General features: G+C 46.1%; 6 protein-coding genes across 6 annotated transcripts; 2 read left to right on the top strand and 4 right to left on the bottom strand.

Moving 5' to 3' along the window:
- Nucleotides 1-4,869: 4,869 nt before the first annotated feature.
- F5891DRAFT_976459 (uncharacterized protein) lies at nucleotides 4,870-6,900 on the top strand (the record flags this gene model as incomplete). Its single annotated transcript, XM_041376602.1, has 6 exons — nucleotides 4,870-4,887; nucleotides 4,934-5,082; nucleotides 5,130-5,506; nucleotides 5,565-5,787; nucleotides 5,838-6,160; nucleotides 6,206-6,900. The coding sequence occupies 6 exons, from the start codon at nucleotides 4,870-4,872 to the stop codon at nucleotides 6,898-6,900; spliced, it is 1,785 nt and encodes a 594-aa protein (XP_041231121.1).
- Nucleotides 6,901-9,663: 2,763 nt separating this feature from the next.
- On the bottom strand, nucleotides 9,664-10,147 carry F5891DRAFT_927092 (uncharacterized protein; the record flags this gene model as incomplete). The annotated part of the gene is made up of 2 exons (XM_041373892.1): nucleotides 9,664-9,867; nucleotides 9,917-10,147. Coding segments are annotated over 2 exons (435 nt in total), but the record flags the coding sequence as incomplete, so codon positions are not given.
- Nucleotides 10,148-10,490: 343 nt separating this feature from the next.
- On the bottom strand, nucleotides 10,491-12,443 carry F5891DRAFT_1253880 (uncharacterized protein; the record flags this gene model as incomplete). The annotated part of the gene is made up of 3 exons (XM_041369928.1): nucleotides 10,491-10,728; nucleotides 11,680-11,954; nucleotides 12,240-12,443. The coding sequence occupies 3 exons, from the start codon at nucleotides 12,441-12,443 to the stop codon at nucleotides 10,491-10,493; spliced, it is 717 nt and encodes a 238-aa protein (XP_041231119.1).
- A 1,433-nt stretch (nucleotides 12,444-13,876) lies between these two features.
- F5891DRAFT_934331 (uncharacterized protein) lies at nucleotides 13,877-14,626 on the bottom strand (the record flags this gene model as incomplete). Its single annotated transcript, XM_041374014.1, has 3 exons — nucleotides 13,877-14,161; nucleotides 14,217-14,345; nucleotides 14,396-14,626. Coding segments are annotated over 3 exons (645 nt in total), but the record flags the coding sequence as incomplete, so codon positions are not given.
- Nucleotides 14,627-17,118: 2,492 nt separating this feature from the next.
- F5891DRAFT_1253878 (uncharacterized protein) lies at nucleotides 17,119-20,506 on the bottom strand (the record flags this gene model as incomplete). The annotated part of the gene is made up of 12 exons (XM_041369927.1): nucleotides 17,119-17,568; nucleotides 17,617-17,952; nucleotides 18,012-18,209; nucleotides 18,258-18,437; nucleotides 18,486-18,582; nucleotides 18,635-18,795; nucleotides 18,959-19,163; nucleotides 19,222-19,418; nucleotides 19,481-19,663; nucleotides 19,737-19,791; nucleotides 19,861-19,955; nucleotides 20,018-20,506. 12 exons carry the CDS (start codon nucleotides 20,504-20,506, stop codon nucleotides 17,119-17,121), a joined length of 2,646 nt encoding a protein of 881 aa, XP_041231117.1.
- Nucleotides 20,507-21,588: 1,082 nt separating this feature from the next.
- Nucleotides 21,589-22,464, top strand: F5891DRAFT_943734 (uncharacterized protein; the record flags this gene model as incomplete). The annotated part of the gene is made up of 3 exons (XM_041374497.1): nucleotides 21,589-21,732; nucleotides 21,791-21,919; nucleotides 21,973-22,464. The coding sequence occupies 3 exons, from the start codon at nucleotides 21,589-21,591 to the stop codon at nucleotides 22,462-22,464; spliced, it is 765 nt and encodes a 254-aa protein (XP_041231116.1).
- Nucleotides 22,465-22,483: the final 19 nt, after the last annotated feature.

Genomic DNA, 22,483 nt, shown 5'->3' with positions numbered 1-22,483 from the left:
CTACCCACTTACTACTTAGCAGAATATAGTAGAAAGCTATTCCTTTACATTTTGCACTCTTATATCTCTTATCTTGCTTTATATCACTACTTAAGCTTAGTTTCTCATTTCCGCATATGCACGCGCGCTTTCCCACGCTTCGCGCTAATACGCGCGCGCGTTCCCGCGCCTTTGTACCTTGCGCGCACCTGCGCTTTCTCGCGCTTCGCTTAAGCGCACACTTCTAGATCCTTGCTGCACTCACTTCCCCTATAGGGTCAAACGCACTTGCTTCTCAAGTAACGCAGACTAGGCAGCGCGCGACCTTACAACTTTTACAGATACAGTCAGGAGCTTCTTTTGTTCCTCATTGTATTGTTGTTCCTACAACTGGAGCCCACCGCGAGGGGAGCAGTCAGCAAGATCTAGTTTTGCGCATCTTCGCACTTCACGCTATTTAACACATAAAGGTCAATCTCTTTACATATTCAAAAGCTAACCAATTTTTAGTTACGCATTTTCGCGCCTTGCGCGCGCGCTTTCCCACGCTCTGCGCCTCACGCGCGCACCTGTGATACGCCTCGCGCGCGCCTGCGCTTTTTCACGCTGCAATGCCTTATAGAATGCCCATCCGCGGCACAGCAAACGCGCCCAAGTTCGATGGCACTACAGACAACCTGGCCGAGTTTATTGACACCTATGAGCAGCTTGCTGATGAAGCAGGACTCCAAGGACTTGACCGCATCAAAGGTATCATCTGCTACCTTGCGCGCGATGATCGAGAACTATGGGGAGGCATGCCAGAAGCGGCAGTAGATAATTACAGCGCCTTTTTAGATGAGGTGAAGGTAATGTATCCTGGATGGGATGGTAAAAGACGCTACGCGCTTGCGGACTTGCGCGCCATCGCGCGCGAATACGCTAACAAACCAATGCCTTCTTGCACAGAACTCAGCAATTACCTGCGCGCATTCAGGAAGGTTATGCAGCCACTCATGGACGAAGACTGTATTGGAAAGGCCGAACGCGACCGCTTATTCATGGAAGGAATCCCTAGCGATGCTCAGGCGCAAATCCGCTTGCGCCTTATGATCAAGTTCCCTGACCACCACCCATACGACCCATATCCATTTATGGACGTCTTTGCAGCTGCGCAGTTCCTATTATCTGGGCGCGCTTTTCCCGCGCCAAGCGCACCAGTAAGCGCACCAATTAGCGCGCCCACTATAGCGCCAAACACGCCAGTTAGCGCACCAGTGGCTAAGTGCCAAGATCGCTATCAAGCGAGTCGCGCAACACAGGATACGACCATTAGCGCTAATGCGACAGCTGGACTCTTCTATCGCGCACCCTCGGAAGTTGCACTTAACAAAAGGCCACCAGTTCCAATTCTCGTGCCTCGCACGCGCGCCTTTCCCGCGCCTTCGCACGATTCACGCGCACCTCAACCATCAACTGCACCAGCATGCAAAGCCATACCAGAACGCACCACTTTAGATCACGAACTCGAGCGCGCGCTTGCTAAGCGCAACCAGAAGCGCACCGCAGGCGCCTCTTCACCATCATCCTCAGCAGCACCATCTCCTTCACAATCCGCATCATCACCATCACCATCAATTGCGCCTGAAGTCAGGGATGACTCTAAATATCTATTGCACACTAACGCGCCAGTTGAAACACGCGCGCCTATCGCTATCACCTCGCCAGAAGTCAGGGATGACTCTAAATATCTATTGCACAGTAATGCGCCCATTGTGGACGTTATTACGCCATCGCTTGAAACGCGCCCGCCTATCGCATCGCTTAAGGAAGAAACCTCGCCAATCGCACCATCACCATCACCGCATTCGCCATTCGCATCATCAGAGGTCAGGGATGACCCTAAACATCTATTGCACCTTAGCGCACCTATAGAGGAGCCTCCTACCACATCAGAGGCTCAAGTTGCACCTTGCATCAACCAGAGTTTGCCTCTGGTAACTCCAACTGTCACTAATGATCGCGCGCATGTCGCGCTTTTTGCTTCCAGTGACTATCGCGTGCCAGTAAAGCATCCATGCATCATACCACCTAACCACCAAGCAGAGCATGTCTCAGGCGACCCTGGCGCAACTCAGGCGCACCATATTGCGCCTGAGGACGCGCAATGCGCGCGCCTAGAGGTATTGTATATTTACCCTCATCTCATTTCGCGCTTTTTGTCTCTTTCATGTTTAAAGCTCTTAAGGAGCTATATGACCATTCCAAACACTTTAATTTCATCCTTGCACTACCCCTTGTTCACGCGCCATGATTACGCGCATCGCGCAATACGCGCGCGCATTCCCGCGCCTCGCGCACTCATAATTTTAGCAGAGTTTTCACGCTATCGCATTTCTATCATTTCTCCCCCTTTAAATCACAAATTTTTCATTCAACTCAAGACATATTCCATTCAGCCATCCAGGCGCGACATAGGCGCGCGCCTGACACATACATATGCGCCTAACCCCCCTATCATCATCTTTAACTTTGCAATCTCCACATTTATTCACATTCTTCGTACTTTTGCTTACCATGTCAATTTTGTTCCTGTGCGCCTTGATGCGCACTATTCTCCTTCACCTATGCGCCTACTGCGCCTTGATATACCACCCTTACAGCCCATTCACGCAACATTTGCGCCTAATTTCACGCTATATATGTCTCTCGCTAATCCATTTTCAGAGAAATGGCCGTTCCTCGCGTGTTCGGCCAATATAATCAAATTCGCGCGAAATCACCCCAAGGCGCGCACATCGCGCGCATCCTATCAGCTTGTAGGACGCCTCTACACCCCTCACAGCGCCTCCCATTGGCGCGCCTTCAACCTGCAGCGCGTTGTGCAGGAATTCATTCTGCCAGTCACAAGCCCCCCCAAGCGCGCCAGCCTCGCGTATTCCAACCCTACCTTGGGTAAAGTGTTAGCTCGCAAGAGACGCGAAGCGCGCTAGTCACGCGCGCTCGCACGCGCTCAAGGAGGAGGATCGAGCGCTCCAGCGGCGCATCAAAGGAGGAACATATACCAACACTGTTTCATAGGATATTGTTTGTTTTACCCTGGGTTTCGTCCAGCGCTTTCATTTTCATTTTCTCTCATTATAATGCTGTCCAAAGAACTAATAACACACTGATATATATGCATATAGGAATCACTTAGAAGAACATAGAAGAAAAAAACAATCATAGAACGTGCCCGCCTAGCTCAATAGTATATTTTCTCTTCGCATGCATGACGCGGCACCATGCTCCTTTTTACCTTAGAACGCGCACATATGCGTGCAGTCTCCCCACGCTCACGCGCACGCGCGCGTGTTCACGCACCTTGCGCGCACATGTGCTTTATGCGCGCGCTTCCCGCGCCTTTCTCATAGGAAGGTGTAGATGTTGACAGCTGCATGAAGAAGACAAGTCGGATAGGACATCCGCAACGTTTACCATTTTCCCTTCATATTTTCACATATAGTTTTACTCATGCTGTTCAAACCTTTAGCAACTAATATTTAGCACGCCTAATAGGACTTGGTTTGGACATGGATTGGATCGCTCCTGGACTGCGCCACTTCGCATCATCCCCACAGAATACAACACATGCGACACTCACGCACTTTCTCGCGCCTTGCGCGCGCGCACTTTCCCGCGCTTCACACCATATGCGCGCATCCCACCCGCGCCTCGCGCGCCATGTCCATATCACTCTCACATCATCGCCTCACACCCATGGAACACTATTCACCCCAGAGTCACCCTTGCAATTCGCCATGCTACGCTTTATCCCCGCGCCTTCACGCATAGCGCGCGCACATTCTCGCGCCTCGCGCGTACCATGCGCGCAAATTCCCGCGCGTCATGCACATCCGCGCGACAATTCCTGCACTTGCACATTCATCACCCCACAACCCAAGCATCATACATGCATCGCACTCGCATACTATCACGCAAAATCCTCACCACGCGCGCGCTGAGTGGGGACACTCAGAATTTAAGTCCCTGGGAGATGTAGAGAATCATGCCTCTCATGGTGTGATATGGTAGTTTTCACCAAGGAGTACACAGCACGAACTCATAGCATTACTCTGTGCGCTACCCGCAGCTATCTCTATATGAGGCGCAGCTTTCCCACGCAACGCGCGCCATGCGCGCACCATTCCCGCGCTTCACGATGTATACGCGCGCGCGCGTTCCTGCGCTTGCGCGCCCTATAGCGCCAGCCATCCAGATGCATCCATCCACTGTCCACCAAGCTCCCTAGTATGTATATTTCCATTTCCTTTATTAGCATAGTTCCACCTTTATTTTTATCATAGTTTCTCACTCATATATATTTTTACATACCTACTCGGTAGCGCTTCGGCTCCGCATGAGCGCGCTTAGGCGCGCTATATAAGCGCCAGCAGTACATACTACACTAGAACCTTACTTTTCCTACTTTTCACTTACTAGTTACTACCCACTTACTACTTAGCAGAATATAGTAGAAAGCTATTCCTTTACATTTTGCACTCTTATATCTCTTATCTTGCTTTATATCACTACTTAAGCTTAGTTTCTCATTTCCGCATATGCACGCGCGCTTTCCCACGCTTCGCGCTAATACGCGCGCGCGTTCCCGCGCCTTTGTACCTTGCGCGCACCTGCGCTTTCTCGCGCTTCGCTTAAGCGCACACTTCTAGATCCTTGCTGCACTCACTTCCCCTATAGGGTCAAACGCACTTGCTTCTCAAGTAACGCAGACTAGGCAGCGCGCGACCTTACAACTTTTACAGATACAGTCAGGAGCTTCTTTTGTTCCTCATTGTATTGTTGTTCCTACACCGGTATTTATCAAGGGAGTATGTAGATCAATTTTTGGCCGACTCACCAGCAGATATGATGGCAGATGAAGACGAGGTAAGTCTTTCTTCATGCCTACTCTGTTTGCTTACCTGGTGTTTAGGACAATCCTTGTGCGGGACGATGGAAGAATATGAGGGACGAGAAGATGAGGAAGATGTGGGGTGTGTTTGATGAATCCGGGATTTTCATGTCTGCCTGTCGTCACGGCTTCTCGCTTCTGATTGCTGACATGGTGCAGAGCGGCGAACAGTAAGTAGTTTTATCTTTTGTTTTTTGCTCGCTGATTTGACTTATAGATCCAAATACCCTCTGGCAGTGGTCTCAAAACTACTGGATACATTCTGGAAGGACTTGGGTGGTGGCTACGATGTCGGCTGCAGGTTCAAAACCACGCTCAGCCGGAGTTCTCTGGGACGCCGTGCACACAATCTCAACCACACTTCCCTTGTTGGAGCTTTCCACGGACACGCTCACCGACGCCTTTGTCAACTCAATCATCTCACCACCTACATCGACGGACTCGGACTTGAAGATCTTGAAGGGTGCGAACGCATCTTCTCCAAGTCCAATGCGCTGGCGGCATCTGTTCGTTATGCCAGTATCTTCCACCGGCGACAAGCCATTGCCAACTATTTTCAACATAATGATGATTTTGAAGTGTATGTGAACCTTAGTAAGTCATCACATCAATAGCAAGTAGGACACAGCGCTAACATTTGATCAATTGCTAGCTACATTTCTATATAACAACTACAAGCAGGCACTCAATGTGCTCCATGACGCCCACACAACACTACCCAAACTGATGGCCGAGCTCGGTGTCACAGATGACAATGTTTTCGACGCTTGGCTGGCCGAGGAACGCAGCTACCTAATGTCCCTCACGCAGGAGCCGGAACACGAGACACTCCACATGGAGTATTGGCAGAGGCTGGTGAACTTGTCTGGGAGCAGGTGCGTATCCGCTGTGTTGATTCATGCATGAGCTAACAAGGTTCACTTAGAAAAGATCTCGATGCCGCGTCTATGGCTTGGGCAGTGTCCACACCGAGAACCGTACAGTTTGGGGCCCACGATGTCACTTCAACGACGAGGAATGAGACTGCGTGGAGACACACGATTGAGAACTACGATAAGGATTTGAAGGTCGTCCAGGAGCTTGAAGTCAAACTCGGGATCACTCGGAGATGGGTACCTGATGATCCGGAATGGAGAGATGCTGGTTGTCTAGTTGCCAATCGCAAGTTGCAACGTGCGCTCGATAACCTGGAAGGTTTGGTTGTCGCCCGAATTTTTGAGCTCTCAAAGATGAATAGAGCGGGAACAGGTTAGTCTAAATGTGTTCGCTTGAATCTCGCTGATTTCCTACCAGGTTACAAGCTTCGGAAACACATTGGCAAGGCTTTGAAAGTGCGTTCAGCCACAATACGCACAGCTCTCGACAAGTACAATACAGCAGCACGCGCTGTTTCTCCCCCACGCGCTACTCTGTCATGGGAAGATGTTGTCGAGTATGCCTTTGTTGCAGACTTCGACCTTCTGCGAGATGCACGGCAAGACGTTTCACACTGCCCTTGGGCCACTCCTACAGGTCGACATACGATGGATACATACTTCAAGATGCGTCGGGCTAGCGAGGAAATACAGCGCCTCAACGTCGAGATCCGTCGCATGGCCACCTACTTGCGTGACGAAGAACTTTACTTGACTGAGTGCCAGAAGCAGCTTCAGTCGATGCATCCTGCCCTCGCCCATCAAGTTGGAGCACACCGGAACATACGCGCTAGATTTACATCCTACCACCTCCGCCGCCTGCACGAAATCAGTGCATTGCCGGGCTTTACAGGATTGATCGCACCAGGTGAAAGTGTCGAGGAAGGTCCTGGTGCAGCTGCGAGTGCAGCTGCCGTGTGCATTCCTGCGAAGCTCCTTCCTGTGGGCCCCACTATGATGGAGGAGGGTGAGGATGAGGTGCTGCAGGACCTGGAGGAGGAGATTGCTGATGCAGATGGGGAGGAGGACTCTCGTGTCCTGGAAGCCATCCTGCAGGTTGCTGGAGATGCATAATAATAGATAATCATTACTTACATTGTATACTACCTGTTTAAAAAAACCCAGCTTCAATTGATGAATGTAGTGGCGAGATACTCGAGCTCGCTGTCTCGCACAGCAAGCTCGGCGGTGACGTGGCCCTTTGACTGCTGGCGGTATTTCTATTAATGGACGGATACATTAAAATAACTCCCAGGCACACCGGGAGCAGGTTGCTGAAGTTGCCGAGGCTCTATACTACCCCCCTACGCTAGCAGTAAGTATTTGCTACACTCAAAGGCTTTGAATTATCGAATAATTATTCATTTGGGTGGCTACAGCTAAATGCCAGTCGAATAAGACCTGCCATCATGCCCAGCTGTCATGTCTAATTAGCCTAGATACATGGGAACATCAGGTGTGCTGTATAATGGACATCTTTCTTTCCACACAATGTTGGACTCTAAGTCTAAATCCCTATGATACTATTTGCTGACCGACACTAAGTGACTTAATTATACATGAGTGCTTACCATCACACTCTACTAGAACCTCTGCTTGTCTATCCTCCAACTCATTAAATAGTTGCTTCACTCCATTACCTGCATGCCTGCATTGCATCTGCTCAGTGCATGCCATCACACTTCATTGCTCAGCAGTGCTTCACAGTGCTCTTACTCTTTCATGCTTTGCTCATTGTTGTACATCTTACCAGGCTTGACTAAGTATCCAATTCAGTGTTTTCCCTCCTTTTATAGACTTAGAGGAACCTTCTCAGTAGCAGTCCCCTTGGGCTGACATTAGCTCGTGCACAGAGGACTACTTGGGTATATCTCATACTATTCTTTTACCTACCCTTTACATTCCTCATCTACAATGCAACACCATTTCAACTCCTTTGCATCACATTATTTTGAACTTCAGAACTCTGTTTGACATTTTCAACAGGCTTGCTAGCTTAAAAAGATATGTAGTCCAATTTTTTGTTGGCCTGTTGATCCATTTGAATCTGCCTCATGCTTGACAGACAGTCATGCCATGCCCTAATAAAGCCTCTGCATGAGCCAAAGTGAAGCGACAGGCTGGCCAGTCAACATTAACATTTGTATCTGTGAAGACTATCTCTAATTCTGGTGAATTACAAGTCTCAAGGCCATGTGGGACTCCTGAATGAAATAATTGCATTGATTGCATCTTAGATACCTCACAGAGCCTGTATACATTCCTCAGAACATTGTTTACACTCACCCAGAGGCCCTACAGGCCTCTATCAGTGCTAAAATACAGTTTTTGGAGAGATGTTCCAATTTTTGATGATGAAAATTTCAAACTTTAGAATTGTGTCTACTTGTTCAACAGGTTATATTCTATAAATGAAACTGAGTCTATTGCAGTACTTTATATTGAAAGCAATGGAGTTTCGAAGTCACAGTAGTTGATTCACATTCAATGAAGATGTTTAACATGCTGAAAAAGGAACAGTGGCTCAAAAAAGTGTCTGAATGTTTATAGCTTTTCATATAATTGCTTTATCATGTGTTGGGACATAGGAATATGACTAAGCTATAGGAAGGTATTGGAAGGACCTGCATCTCAGCTTTATTTTTGTTCCCTATAGCGTGGGAATATAATGACATTGTGTGAAGATATAACTATTTTAACATGATGACTCATTCAGACACTTCTTTGACTTTAAGTTTGACTAATACAATCTCTACAATTCTAGTACTATGTGTGACCTCCTTTTCCCCTAATCACTTCTGCCACTCTTCTAGACATATTCTCTATCAATTTTGGGTATTCCTCCTTGGTATTCTTATCACATTCTGCTGTAACACTGTCCTATAGCTAAAATAGCCCCTATAATGGATCTTAATATGCTACAAGCAATTTCTTGAGTGATTCCCAGGGATATTCAATAGGGATGATGTCTTCTATCTGTGCTGAACATAATAGAATAGTAATATCATGGTCTTTAAACTATTGGTGACCAATTTAGAGGTATGCTCAGGGTCATTATCTTGTAACAAAATAGGATCTTCTTCATTAACCCATGACTCCTGCATACTTCTAAGCAGATACTCTCATGAAATGAAGATTTGCTTCTCTGCATTCATCCTCCCCTCAGCTTCATAGAAAATTCCCACTTCATTTCATCCCATATAGCCCCATATCATTATATTTTCTCCTTAAAACCTTAGTATTTGTTTGACTTCTCTTTATCTTGATAGTTCTCCCATCTTTTTTGATACAAATTTCTGTCCACCTGATCTCATTTTATTAATTTTAGTCTCATCTAAATAGTGAATCCTCTTACAGCCATCAGCAGTCCAATATTTGTGAAAGCAGCAGCTTACCTTCTCTTTCTATATGTTGAAGGCAGAAACATCATCCATGAAGATAATTAAGGGGACAGTATGCACCATTCGACCTTTTGACTTCTCTCGCAGCAGATTGGGTGAAAGCAACGCATATTTGACAGAAGATGCTGAACCATGCTTTAGTCTCGTAGTCACCAATTAGATCAGAGCAAAACATACGCATAAGGCCACAGTCAAGCTCGCTGCAGGTTGCGGCAATGTCTCCAAATGATCGTAGAAACATAGATGTCGGTATGATCTCCTCAGTCATCACTAACAATGAACCCAGCCTGATACAAATTTGAGTACAAGCACACATTACATAGACATAAAGACCACATAACTCCGTCCGTTCAACGACTCAACCCAATGCATAAAGGACTTTCTCTGATTGCTTGCAGGGTTTGGTGGTATCAGTGGGGGCATCAGCAGCAGCGAGAAAGAATCGTTTGGGGATGAAATAGCCTCCTGACGACTCCTGTAACAATTTGTCTGTAAAATACACAGTCCTGTCCACCTGAACTGCTGGTGGCGATGGGAGATCAAACAGCATCTTCTTCCCATTGAACACTTCTGACATTCCCTTTCCACCATCCTCTGGATAGTCTTGCATTGCGAGGCAAGTGAGGGGATTGGCGTAGTCCTATCAATTAAGTTAATATCACAACAGCACAGATATCTATCCCACGAACCTTTGCAATTGCTTTCACAACACTATTGATGTAGAATACATTTCCCGAGTGAGATGTTACCTTCTCAGTGGGATCGCCGACAAGATCCTGCAGGGAACTCTGACACTTCTTCAGCACGCTAAGTGATGGAAGGCTTCGGACACCAAGTTCTTTGGCCCAATTCAAAACAGCCTTCTTTTGGGCTTCGGAGAACGGAAGCCGCGGGGAACTAAAGAGAAGGGAGGTGGTGAAATGCTTGATGTTGTTAGATGTATTATATATGTGTATGCAAAAAATACCTACTGCTTTCAAGGGCCAGGGATATAATGGCTGGTCCGGGGAGACAGTGTAATTGGTGCTCGCTGGTTCAAGAAGCAGGTCATCTGCAAATATCTCTGAGTATTAGATTACAGAGCACAGGCAGAATAGTTCACTCACCAGGAATTTCAATCCCAAAATCAGGTGCGCTGTTGTCGATAAGCTCACGCTCCTTGTTGGTGGGAATGATGGGCATCGAGATGGCTATTTGTCCTGAGGCAACGGACACCTGCAGTTCAGCAAACAGGTCCAGAAATTCATTATCAAGCTGGAGCGTTCAACTGCCGATGATCTTGTTCCAGAGATCGGCTAACGAATATTTGGAATCCATATCATGTGGTGTTGTTTCGGGCACCATGGACGGTCCATTGGCTTGCGTGTCGACAGGTGAATCATCCATACAATACATGCTGAAGTCATCATGACTCGCAGGGGAAAGTGAAGGATCAGGGTCAGCAGATGTTGCAGCATAGATACTTGGCTGTCTGGACTCAGAAAGCTTTCTCTTGAGATTTCTGGCATGACGAATATGAATATCTTGCTTCACATGCTTTGCAGCATGCCGGCGTTCCATGACACGATAGACACCACATTTTTAGGGCACGCAGTGCAAAAGTGTAGCATAGATAAATGAGCGAGGAGATGGCAAAAGTAAATGTACTATAGCCATCAATAATGTCGTCTTTCATGCTGAACAATTTGTCGAGGAGTCAATGAGGATGGTGTGCACTGTGTAGATATTACCGAGACCAGCAGTGAGATATGATGGTCATGTGACTGGACACATTCAAAAATCTTGTTAAGTCCAAACTCTCACAAGTCACGCCTTGCTGTTCATGGTGATCATTGTTCATGTCAGAACTTTTTTTACGGCATTTTAATCCATTAAAATGGCCTAACGACACGGACCTATTATAATACATTATGATCAAACAGTCAGCATTTTGACCCATTTAAATGCACATCGACATGATGACATAATAGGCATTTTAATGTACCCACCAAGTATCAATGCCCATTTTAATGGTACCCACTGAGTTTTAATATGCATATCAACCGAGTCTTAATGCCATCCTAACGAGGTGGTGATGAGCATGCATTGCATATCAATTGTTATTGCGAGATGTCAATACAAATACTAATCTACATTATGATATCGGTAAAAATGACCCTCTCCCCCATCCTTCTTGCTCTGTTTGCTGCTGACCGTCAGTTGTGTTGGGACAATGATAGTCGTGATGAAGGAATATTGAATGATAATGCACGTCACCGGACTTACGAAGTTTCATACTCATCACCGTCCAAGCCTGCTGCCGCTAGCTACTCCCTTGTCTTGCATGAATGGCCGGTAACTTAGCTAAGTGACACCCGCTCGCCCGCTTCCCATCGCTCTGGGCATGATTCAGAGTCTAGAACCCGGAAATGTTATCAACAACATCGAACATGGCACATATTACACTACTTACCCATTTATTGTTGCCGAGAATGAGGTGTCCCAACCAGGTCGGCGCAGCAGCAGCAGGGAAGGTGGCGTGGCCAGCAACCGCCACTCCAGTGTTTCCCCATTGTGATCATCCGATTTGCGTGTGCGGCGCAGGAAGTGCATCGGGTTCGGATAGCTCAAGTTCCAATCGATTGTTTTCAGGATGTACCGCTCTGCGAGAAGGATATCGGATTCAGTGTAGGATGAGTCCGCGCAGTGAAGGAAGTGCGAGATGGATGGTGCAACAATTTCTTCAACCTTTGGAAGCAATGGAGACACGACGTAATGCCCATGAGTTGAAGTTTAGCGAGGGAGACGACGTGTGCTGACAAGAACCTTTCGACAATGTTCACGCAGAGGAACACAGTCGCATGAAGTAATCAGAACCGTGCATGTACTTACACCAGCCAATTGAGAAGGATTCCACGCATCGACCAGGCCAGCTCTTTTTGCGATGCCATGTATTTCGGATGAGGAAGTGTTATAAGCTTAAGGTGTTTCATTAATTACAACGGAATGATAAAAATATACGGAGACTCGTACCTCGGTCTGCTTCATGTACTTGAAGATCTCGACAACATATTCGCTGACCATCAATGGATCATCGAAATCCTCAGCATCGAGATCGCCCCACTCGTCACCATCGAGGTCAGCTTCAGGTGCCACATCGACATCCAGAACAGCCGCCACTTCTGCCTCGTGTTGCGTTTGCTCGTCTATGTCAGTCTTGGGAGCATCAGAAGACATTACGATCGTCTTGAACTTCCTCCTGTGTCTCGGTCTTTATTAAGACGAGATGGAAAGAAGTTCGTTGAGCAGCCTGAACACGTTGTACCTCCTGGGTGATCACCTGTTGAGTGTTCGCCCCCGACCTGCGGGTCAAAACACATCGCGAGGGTTCAGGAGCCGGTGGGTGATCATTCCGTCCTTAGCAGATTCCAGCGGCCTTGTTCTTGTTGATGTTCTTAGTCGTAACTTCGAATAAAATGAGTCAGCGTGTTTTATTGTAGGTTGAAAAATTAATAGACGGACGTTTGGGTAGCGCCAGAAGAATGCAGGTCGATTCAGACCATAAATGTTGGCCAAGAAGGAGAAGGAGACAGAGCAACAGTGGAAAGTAAAGCAGACCGTGGAGGATGTTGAGAGTTACTGGTTCTAGTTACAGTGATACAAGGTAACAATATCGTAAATTTATCGACCATTGCTTCCCACGGCCGCATAACTTTATCTTTCCGGCTGTGAGTGTCAACCTTGTAGACAAGGTAATTAGGAACTAGCTGAAAGGTTATCAATATGGCGCATCTGAATTCGCAAACTGGGTATGTGGTAGCGTCTGGTGTGAAGATCAACACCAAACTTCGAGGTGTCGCGCTCATCAGCGCTCCGTTCATGATTATGGGTATGTGGGGGCGTCCAGCGTGAAGATCAACGCCAAACTTCGAGGTGTCGCGCTCGTCAGTGCTCCATTCATGATTATGGGTATGTGGGGGCGTCTGGCATGAAGATCAACGCCAAACTTCAAGGTGTTGCGCTCGTCAGCGCTCCGTTCATGATTATGGGTATGTGGGGGCGTCCAGCGTGAAGATCAACGCCAAACTTCGAGGTGTCGCGCTTGTCAGTGCTCCGTTCACGATTATGGGTATGTGGGGGTGTTTGGCTAGTATATGCATGCATTCCGAGTCGAAGGACACATAAACATTCTCAGATTACAATGGAGCTAAAATCTCGTGTCTGTAGGAATTGTGTGATCAGATCTTGATAGTAAGACTAGGAACACAACTACAAGGTAGGGGACTCTAATTTCATGTTGTTGTGTGACGTGAGGAGCGGCGAATAGTTGTGATATCATTGGCCGACGACTTAGGTTTCTTCTTGCCCCTGGATGTCTTTGCCTGAGATTTGGCAACACCAATAAGCCCGGCGGCTGGTAATGCATCCTCACTCTGATCCTGGGGATTGGCCGAAGTCTCTGCATGCGGTGCCATGGGTGTCGGAATAGGTGGAGTTGAGATAGAAGGTTGTGGAATGACAGCAGGCCCTGGGGCTGCAACTTCAAGTCGAGGAGTGTCGACAGTGAACATAGTAGGTTGCAAGGTTGCGATGGTTGGCGCTGCGGCTACAGTGGCAAGGTGTACATCTTTATTAGCCTGCTCTTGCAAGTTGACATATTCCAATGACTCATCGTTCGAGTCTGAATCGCTGGCGTCTAGCGCAGCCATAATGCGATCGAGTGATTCAGTGACGCGCTCCACAGTACACTGAGTGTTATCGGATGGCTGCATCTTTACAGTACTACCGAAGACATATCCATTGATTTCGTCGACAATAGATTTGATGTGCTGGTGGGCCCACTTAACAACGAAGAATTTCTTGACTGTCTGAAAGACGGAGTGATATGTGATCGAGGAAATAGCACCAACTCCATCGCCCGAAAATTCCTGGTCCGGAGATAGGATGAATATGATCTACAGGGCGTGATGAGTATCAGCTCAGTATAAATTTAGAGTACTGAAACCTTACTGATGTGACGCCAAATGCAATCAGGCCAGGAGTGCAGCTTGTAAGCTTCCATATCTTGGCATAGGAAGGTGGTCCGCCACGCGCTTTGGAATACAATGACATCTTTCCACATATCGCAACCTTGATAACCTTCGAAACAACATATGAGTAGCTGGGTCTGTTATTGATGAGTAGACTACCTTTGCGATGACGATCCAATTTTTGAAAATTTTCTTCTCATTCACGATGTGGTCAGGGTAAAGTATTGGCGCCTTGAAGATATCATACATCTTTCCCTTGCCTGCTTCCCATCCAATCAAGTCTGTGACCTGCCGGAGGGAAGTACGGTCGTATTTGGAAACGAAATATTCGTTAGGCATGTTGAAGATGCCACCTGCAACGGTACGCAGGCTGTTTAGGAATGAAGAGCGAGCTTGCTGCATTCCGCTCCCAAACTAAATGAAGTTTTGGTTAAATTTATAACGATAATATTAATGACTTGAGGTAGGAAAAACTACGCACCTGGTTGAAGAACAGATTTGTTCGCATCCGAGCATGCAACACGTGGTCAATGGATGCATAGAGTTCAGCAACAAGTGCATCCTTTTCTGTAGACCTCTTCGCATAACGATTTGGATTCGAGAAATCGACTAGAGGATCAGGACAGTCTGTTTGAAAAATGACCTTGTCGGGGAGGAACATCTCGGTAGTGAGTGCATACTTTTTGGCCAAGCTTAAAATAAGCTTGTCCGAGTCGATGTCACCCGTCTTCGATGAGTCAGAAGCTACGACGGAGGATGCAGAAGACACAGATGGCGCTACAGATACTTGTGATACAGATGGTACCCTGGATGATGGGCGTTTGCGAGAACGTTTCAGCTGTTGCACAGCAAGAATGTTGTTGCTCTCATTCAGAGACATATTCTGCTGCTGGAGCCGCCCTTGTTGAAGCTGGAGGTATTTAATATACTAATGTATCAAGGCATATGTTAGAATTTAGTATATATGATCTGAATGAAAGCAACAGCGTACCTCTTGGTAGTGCTCGATAGAAGCGTTAACACCCGGTGGAGCCACAGGCCGTTCTTCATCCACCGAGTCTGAGCCTGAATCAGAACTTGAGGATATTGGATTTGAGCCAGAGTCAGACATTTATTATGCAATGGGGAGGAATAGTATGCTCAACGAGCTGGAACCTGAGAGGGTGGGTCACAGGGTGTCGAGTCAAAGCCATCTCGCAGTTGATGCTATTTTATGCAATCTTGAAGTCGGGTGGTGTCGGAGTGAACTCAATGTAATCATACACGCGGTCCAGGTTTGCTGATCGGCTCATTGAGGGCATGAGGCTGTGACCGAAAAAGTCAAATTGAATGGTAAATTACACGCAATGAAGACGTACATAATCATTATCGCAGCACGACGCAGGTCAATGTGTGATATTACACGTTGCAAGTCTACACACTATCATGCAGGACAGATCAAGTCTTACGATTCAGATAAAATAAGGTCACTTACGTCTGTAAAACGGTGAATGTTGAGGGCTTGCCATCTTGCCGTGCATGAAAATACTTATCCAATCAAGCTGAGCCTCCCACACTGAGGAATTTATTTGAAGGGCGTGTGCTCCAAGATACTCTAATTGAACGGATCGGAATCGAGGTGAGAGTTCATTCTAGGTTCGATGGTCGAGGTGGAACGAATAGAAGTGTAATGGACTCAGCCCGAAGCTTGAAAGTACACATTTGAGGATTGTTCGTTCCTAATTTGATGCTTATTACAATGAGGTGTAAATGAATCGAGCCTCATTTTTGAACCGAATTGAACTCACTTCGAAGTCACCTCAGTTCAATTGCAACACTACCCTCAACACAGTAGCTCAGTTGTCAGAACTTTCCATCATGGCGCTGAGATGCCCACCTAGCCATATGCTGACAATGTGTAACAATGCTTTTGGAAGATGGTGTTGATACGAGGAATACTGCGGTCCCAGTAGGTACAAGATCTTCGACTTCGAGGGTAAGGCGCCGGTTCTAGCATCGCTTGATACTGTGTCTGAAAACCAATATTAAGTCAATGAATTAGAGGCAATACAACAATACAAGACGAACGTAAGATGGATTCGTCAAATGGTAAGACTCCGATGGCTGATTTCCAGTGCCTGCTCGAGTCGAGAGTGATGGATACGTAGATGCTTGTGGGAATGCGATACAAGGGAAATTTAAGGTGTTTTTCTACTGACAACTGTAAATAGAGTGTGATGATCACCAAACGGATGCGAAGGTGATATGGAGTAACTCACTTTCAAGTCTGATACATCGGCCCTCTAAGCTACTGGGCATGATAGTGCGATGAAGCAAGACAACAAGATCAAGGATGGGCGGTGGTGGGAGTTATCTGGAAGAACTTCGTCGCCTTCAACTGCCGGAAGAGATTCTTTTAGTCATCGCATTCTCAGGTTGACTCTTGAGCTCATTGAGGACGAAACACTTGAGCAACTCGAACAACTTCTGATGTGATATACAAACTTTGACTGGCTGGTTAGGAGGAAGTGCTTCAAGTACCAGTTCTTCACCAGAGATATGTCCTGTGCATGATGCATGCGATCAGAGTGCCAATTATAAGGCTCAGGCGCCCATCATAGAGCGTCACAATAGAAGTGAGGTCGTTCTCGAGAGGCCTGTCCTCACATCGCATCATAAATTCTTCAATTGCCGGAATTGCAGGGAATCTTGGCTGACGAGATCTTTGGGTGTCGTTCAGAACTGCGTGGAATGTGCAAATGGGTGGGTAGGGCATGGGAAATATCTGTAATACTACCACTAGTACATGTTATTGATCTGCGAAGGAGCATATCAATAAAAGTTTGTTGCAAGCGAAAGATGAGGAGACAAAAATGTACCAACAATACTGATAATAGCTTGCCTCACAATGGTTGAGCGCTAGCCTGGAGTGCCTTGACTCGAAGGAACATGTCAGTGTCCACAGTGTGGATGACGAAGTAATCCCCATCTGTTTCGGGATTTCTGGCGAGAGCAGCTCCCCGAACGATTGACCGAACCGAAATGATTTCAGAAGAAGAGCGAGGTTTGGCTCGCACGCGCCACAATCCCATATCATTATCCCGCCTCCGACGACTATTAGCAATACCGATGTCATATGGCTGAATAAGTGCGAGAGGGAATTCAGTGCCACCAACCAAACAAGTGAACATGTATACGAGGCGAGCGAAGAATGGTGTGTTTGCAGTGTTCACGATGACGCAGTCGTATCTCGGCGATCCATAGAACTTTGGATTGCATCGGAGTAGGTCTCGGTGCATGCACCAGTCGACTAGTGATTCATAATTGATCCGCAAGAACCTAAACTCTGTTATCTGATAGAAATGCATCAGTATTATCAATTGAATGTAAAGTAAACGTACTGTATCCTCTGCTTGCATGTGAATGCGCCTTCCATCTGGTAATGGAATGTTATTCTGTGGCAGGAAGCCATTTAAGAAGTCGTTTAGCTTCATCCGAAAGTTGGTGAAGGCCCTGTCAGTTCCATGCAAGTGCATGATGTCGGAAAAAGAGTTATTACCCTGCCTTGAACCTAAATGTGCGTGAATAGTAGTAGATTTAGATGTTCCAGTGTCGGAGTCATCCAGTACTTCGTTGGTCTCAGGGTCACAGGTGTCTCGTTGATTGTACTTGTCGAGTTCGGCGAGTTCAGAGCGCATGGATGTCGAAGTTAGAAGCCATTCATCATAGTGTAGAATCTGTAACAATTAAAAACTATTGGTCTGAATCTGCATAACAATATAGTTAAGCAACGAACATGAGAAGCAACATTCTTGAAATTTGTGCGTTGAAGATAGATTCTTCGTAAAGAGCCATGCATCTTTTCATTTGGCTTGGTACTGTAGTTACGTGTCACACCTTTGGCTAGAATATTGTCGAATGCATGCGAGACCAAGTGTTTCTTTGGAAAGTTCCAATTTTTGTTGGTTTCGGGGTGCGATTGTGCAATATATTCCTAATGAAAAGTCAGACAATTGTCATCGAAAACATCGGAACAACTTACATCCATCATTTCTGAGAACTTTTGCAGTGCCAGCCTTCCAGCTGCGATTGTATCCTCTGTATGTACTTCTAATGAGACATAAATATCAAACTCGACGTAGTAGTGAATGCAACGAAGAAGTAACTGTCCCAGTTTACAGTGGGATGAAGTAAGGATATCCTGTGCCGCAAAAACGATCATCTAAGTTTGTGTAAGTACCTAAAATCATTTATGATGGTGCAGACAAACCTTGGACAGATCACCGAGAACAGAACCATCAGTGAAATCAACTGCGACGACAGATGAAAAATGTGTTAAATTAGGCCATCGTGGAAGTTCATCAAAGCTAAGACACTGAGTCAGAAGTAGTGTCAATGTATTATAGCCACAATACATACTTTTTATCGAGTTTGACAGCCGCTTCACGCCCGAGGTCCAAAATCCAAAACTTTACTTCCTTCCACAAATGGTCACCCCATAATCCTTCCTCGTTTGTATGCAGGCGGTCGAAAGAAAGTGCACGATGAACATCGACATGAAGGATTCTCGAGAAGACATTCTAACAATTGAATTACATCAGCAAACTTGTCAATAGTAATAGATATAACAGCAGAAATGGTAAAATGGGAAGGAAGTGAAGTTTTTCATACGAGGTCGTGAATTGTTTGAAATACAAGTCAATCATTGTAAGAGGAAGGGTAAGTTGGGAGGGAAATGCATACCTCAATGTTTCGAAGCGAGAAAGCCTTTAGATGATCCTCTTTTTCCTTCTCAGACGGCTTTGATCTTGCAGTGCGGAGTATGTCTTCAGATTGGTGGCTTGTGCGCAGCTCATGGGTACGGAGAATGGACTGCTCGTCTTGTGGAACCAAACAAACTGGACACGGAAATTTTCCCTTAAGCCCACAGATCAATGCCATGATACATCTATAATTTGTATATGAGCAGCTCACAATAGTTAACTTGTAGTACTAGTATGACTTACTGTTCTTCGTAATCGGCACTTAAGATTAAAATGAGGGGCCAGAGATGACGTCGTATTCTGTCTCCGCATTCAAACCAATAGCCTGTATTTGAGTGCTTCGCAACCGAGGCCAGAAGCTGGTAGAAGGATGTATGCCAGACAGCATTTTTAAAGTCTACATAGTTCTTCTTTTTCGCATGTTCTTGATCCTCAACAATCTGAATTAATATAATGGCAGTCAGCATTACTATGAACTGAACAAGCTTGTCAGTATACTAACAATGGGCAGCCAGCCAACGACACGACCACCTCCTAGGGCAGTATTACTGTTACGAATATGAACCGGTAGGTTAGCGATGCGCGCAATGATTGGATAGCCTTTTTGGCTCCCAAATGACGATAGTTTACTCTTGTCCGCATAGAGGATGAATGCCAGTGGTTTTGCATCGGGCGGAAGCTGCGACTACAATTACAACAGTTTTGTAGCATATTATTAATTTAAAGAAACAAACAATAGATCAAATGTCGAAACATACTTGTGCCTTCCAAAACGCATCGGCAGTCCATGGTTCATCAATAAAACGTACAAATCTTTCTCCGTTGAATTTCGAGAGACATTGAGCATCAAATACAAAATGAGGTGCGAGATGTTTGTCTCACAACAAGTCAAGGACCCAATCCCAGAGAGGGCGGTAGTGCATGTCGAATTCGCGCACTTCATTTCCGAGGGGAACAGACACTGCATCGTTCTGAAACTATGCACTAATGATCAGCTTATGGTAATGTACTAGTAGTAGCTACACGAGACAACACTTACTCTAGTATAATGTTGCGAAGCAAGGTCCCAGAGGGAGCAGACTTCATCATGATTATGCAGTGTGAACGTGTCATTGCCACTAGCAGATCGATGTATGAGATTGATAAGGCGATTGGTTTGATCCTTTGTCATCGCAGCTTCGAGTGCAATCTCTGCTACTTCGAAATCAAGCCGTGTGCGGAATGGCTCCCATGGCGAGTCGTTACGAGGTACATAGTCTTCTGTTGGGCAGCTGCGAGAGAACTCAGAGAAGCGATGCACGGTAGAAGGAATTTGGCTGTGAGGATGATGCTCGACTTTGATATTGTCAAGCTCATGTGCAGGCTGATTGAGATCAGGATTGGACTCGTTGGGACCAGGATCGGGCTCATTGGGACCAGGATCCGGTTCGTTGGGACCAGGATCTGGTTCATTGGGACCAGGATCGGTTTGGTGGAAGTCAGGTAATGGGTCCGCCGGAGGGTATTGGCGAGGTGAAGACCCTCGCATAACTGATACTGTTAGTCTCAGTATAACACTAATCAAATTGAATCAAACGTACCAATGTCTGAGTCTGCGGCCCATATCGCGGTGGCATTCACTGTGTTGCGAGAAGAAAATTCTAAACCATAGTACTATTGTTAAAATATGAGTGCTCACCTGCAGATGATTGCGCATCCTCCAAACATTGTAAATTATTACGAATTTTGCGACGCTGCCTTCGAAGTTCTGTAAAAAAAATTATCAACCATCTATCGAGTACATCATTGAAAGACAACTGATTCGAGTGCTCACCTTTCTTTTCGGCTTTCTGAACTATGCTAACAAACTCCTCATCTTCCTGCCGTTCCCGTTCCTTCTTCGCGCAAGACCTCGAATGGGATCCTAACCCACGCGCACGCACATTCACTCCACATCGATCACACGTCACAAGGTCTGATGCTCATTGTTTTGACTTAGGCATTGATGTCAAGTAGCAAATGAGCAACGAGCAAGCTGATAGTGATCATATAATATTAGAGTGAGAGCGTAAAGCTGCGAGTAACGGAGTGCATACCGAGGACCAAGCGTCAAAGCCCGTCAGGAATACAGACAATGATTGAGGAGATGATATGTTTCGTTTAAACAAACTGGATATGCTTGGAAGAATTGTTGAGCAGAAGAACGACGAGTTTTGGATAGGGAAGACGTTTGGACTGACTGTAGACTTCGGATAGACGATGGGAGTGAACAAAAGTTGTTGTTATCGATGGTATGCGAGAGAATAAGATTATAAATCAAAGTGACAAGACGGTCCAGGGCTCAGTTCAGTTGAGAATAAAGAAGACAAATGAGACTGGAAAAGAGGCGTACAGTGTCGGAATCAAAAAAGAGGCGTACAGAGTCAGAACCGTTGATGCAGCATGTGTCGCCTCGCCTAGGTATAAGTCATATCAGTAATCCGAATCAGAATTGCATCAGCATGATATTCAAACTCCGCTTAAGGCGTCGTAATGAGGTCGTAATGAGGGTCAAAATCATTTTGAGCCTGATTGTAACGCATGACCATTATGATGCCGGTAAAAAATCTCCGACACAGTCAACTTCAGAATATGAATTCAGTGCTGTCACTCACCCAAGTTTCAACAATTTATCCTGGGATTCATTATCAAGAAAATTATGCCTCACTCCAACCAATGTGCCTCACTCTCTGCTTTCCCGGGACATTTCCAAGACAACTGTTGGAAAGGAGCGATGTGGTATGAATATGCCATCTTCAACTTTCCACCAGGCTTTCTCACAAGTGGATACTAGCCTATCCGCATATCAGTATCTATTGATGAGGAGTATGGAATATTCACCACACCAACCATAGAGGTCGCATCACCAGACTTGCGCTGCCATGGTAGCATACTGTTACACTGTTCAGGGGACTCAGACGATGTAAGTGTACATGTCATTTGTCTAAATGTCAGCCTACTTACATTGCATCAAAGTTGGATTTGTCCTGTGACAACAAAACCAATATATCATTCCTTCCGCTCCCACCTTCATTTGACTATACCAATCGAGCCGATTGGCAGACAGTCTCCCAACAAATTCAGGAATGGCTCACTACCAAAGTTGACATGGAATCATCACTGTGGATGTGGGGACATGATGTTTTCTGGCTGGCATTCATCAGCACCTATCCATCCTTCCCGACGGGCAAGTGGCCAATGTGGGATCCTCGTATTCCACTGGAGGGATCGTTCATCGAACAGTGGTTAGAGTGTTCAAATGATAGTAGCGTTGACGAGGAAGCTCTGGCCCAGGACAATGTAGTGAGGTATATCTGGAATGAATTTTGTATCCCCTTCCCCTTGTTCCCTTGGCCTGATATCATAGCAGAATGTTTGTTGTCTGATTTGCTTGAGTATGCCATCATGTCCATATCTATCATTACATATGTTAGTATGTTTGGGCCTATGATACACTGTACATGTTGAACTCTTTGTTATATACCGG

Source organism: Suillus fuscotomentosus, assembly GCF_016647785.1.
Source record: "Suillus fuscotomentosus strain FC203 chromosome Unknown F5891scaffold_7, whole genome shotgun sequence".
Classification (NCBI taxonomy): Eukaryota; Fungi; Basidiomycota; class Agaricomycetes; order Boletales; family Suillaceae; genus Suillus; species Suillus fuscotomentosus.
This window is presented reverse-complemented; position numbering and strand designations above follow the sequence as displayed.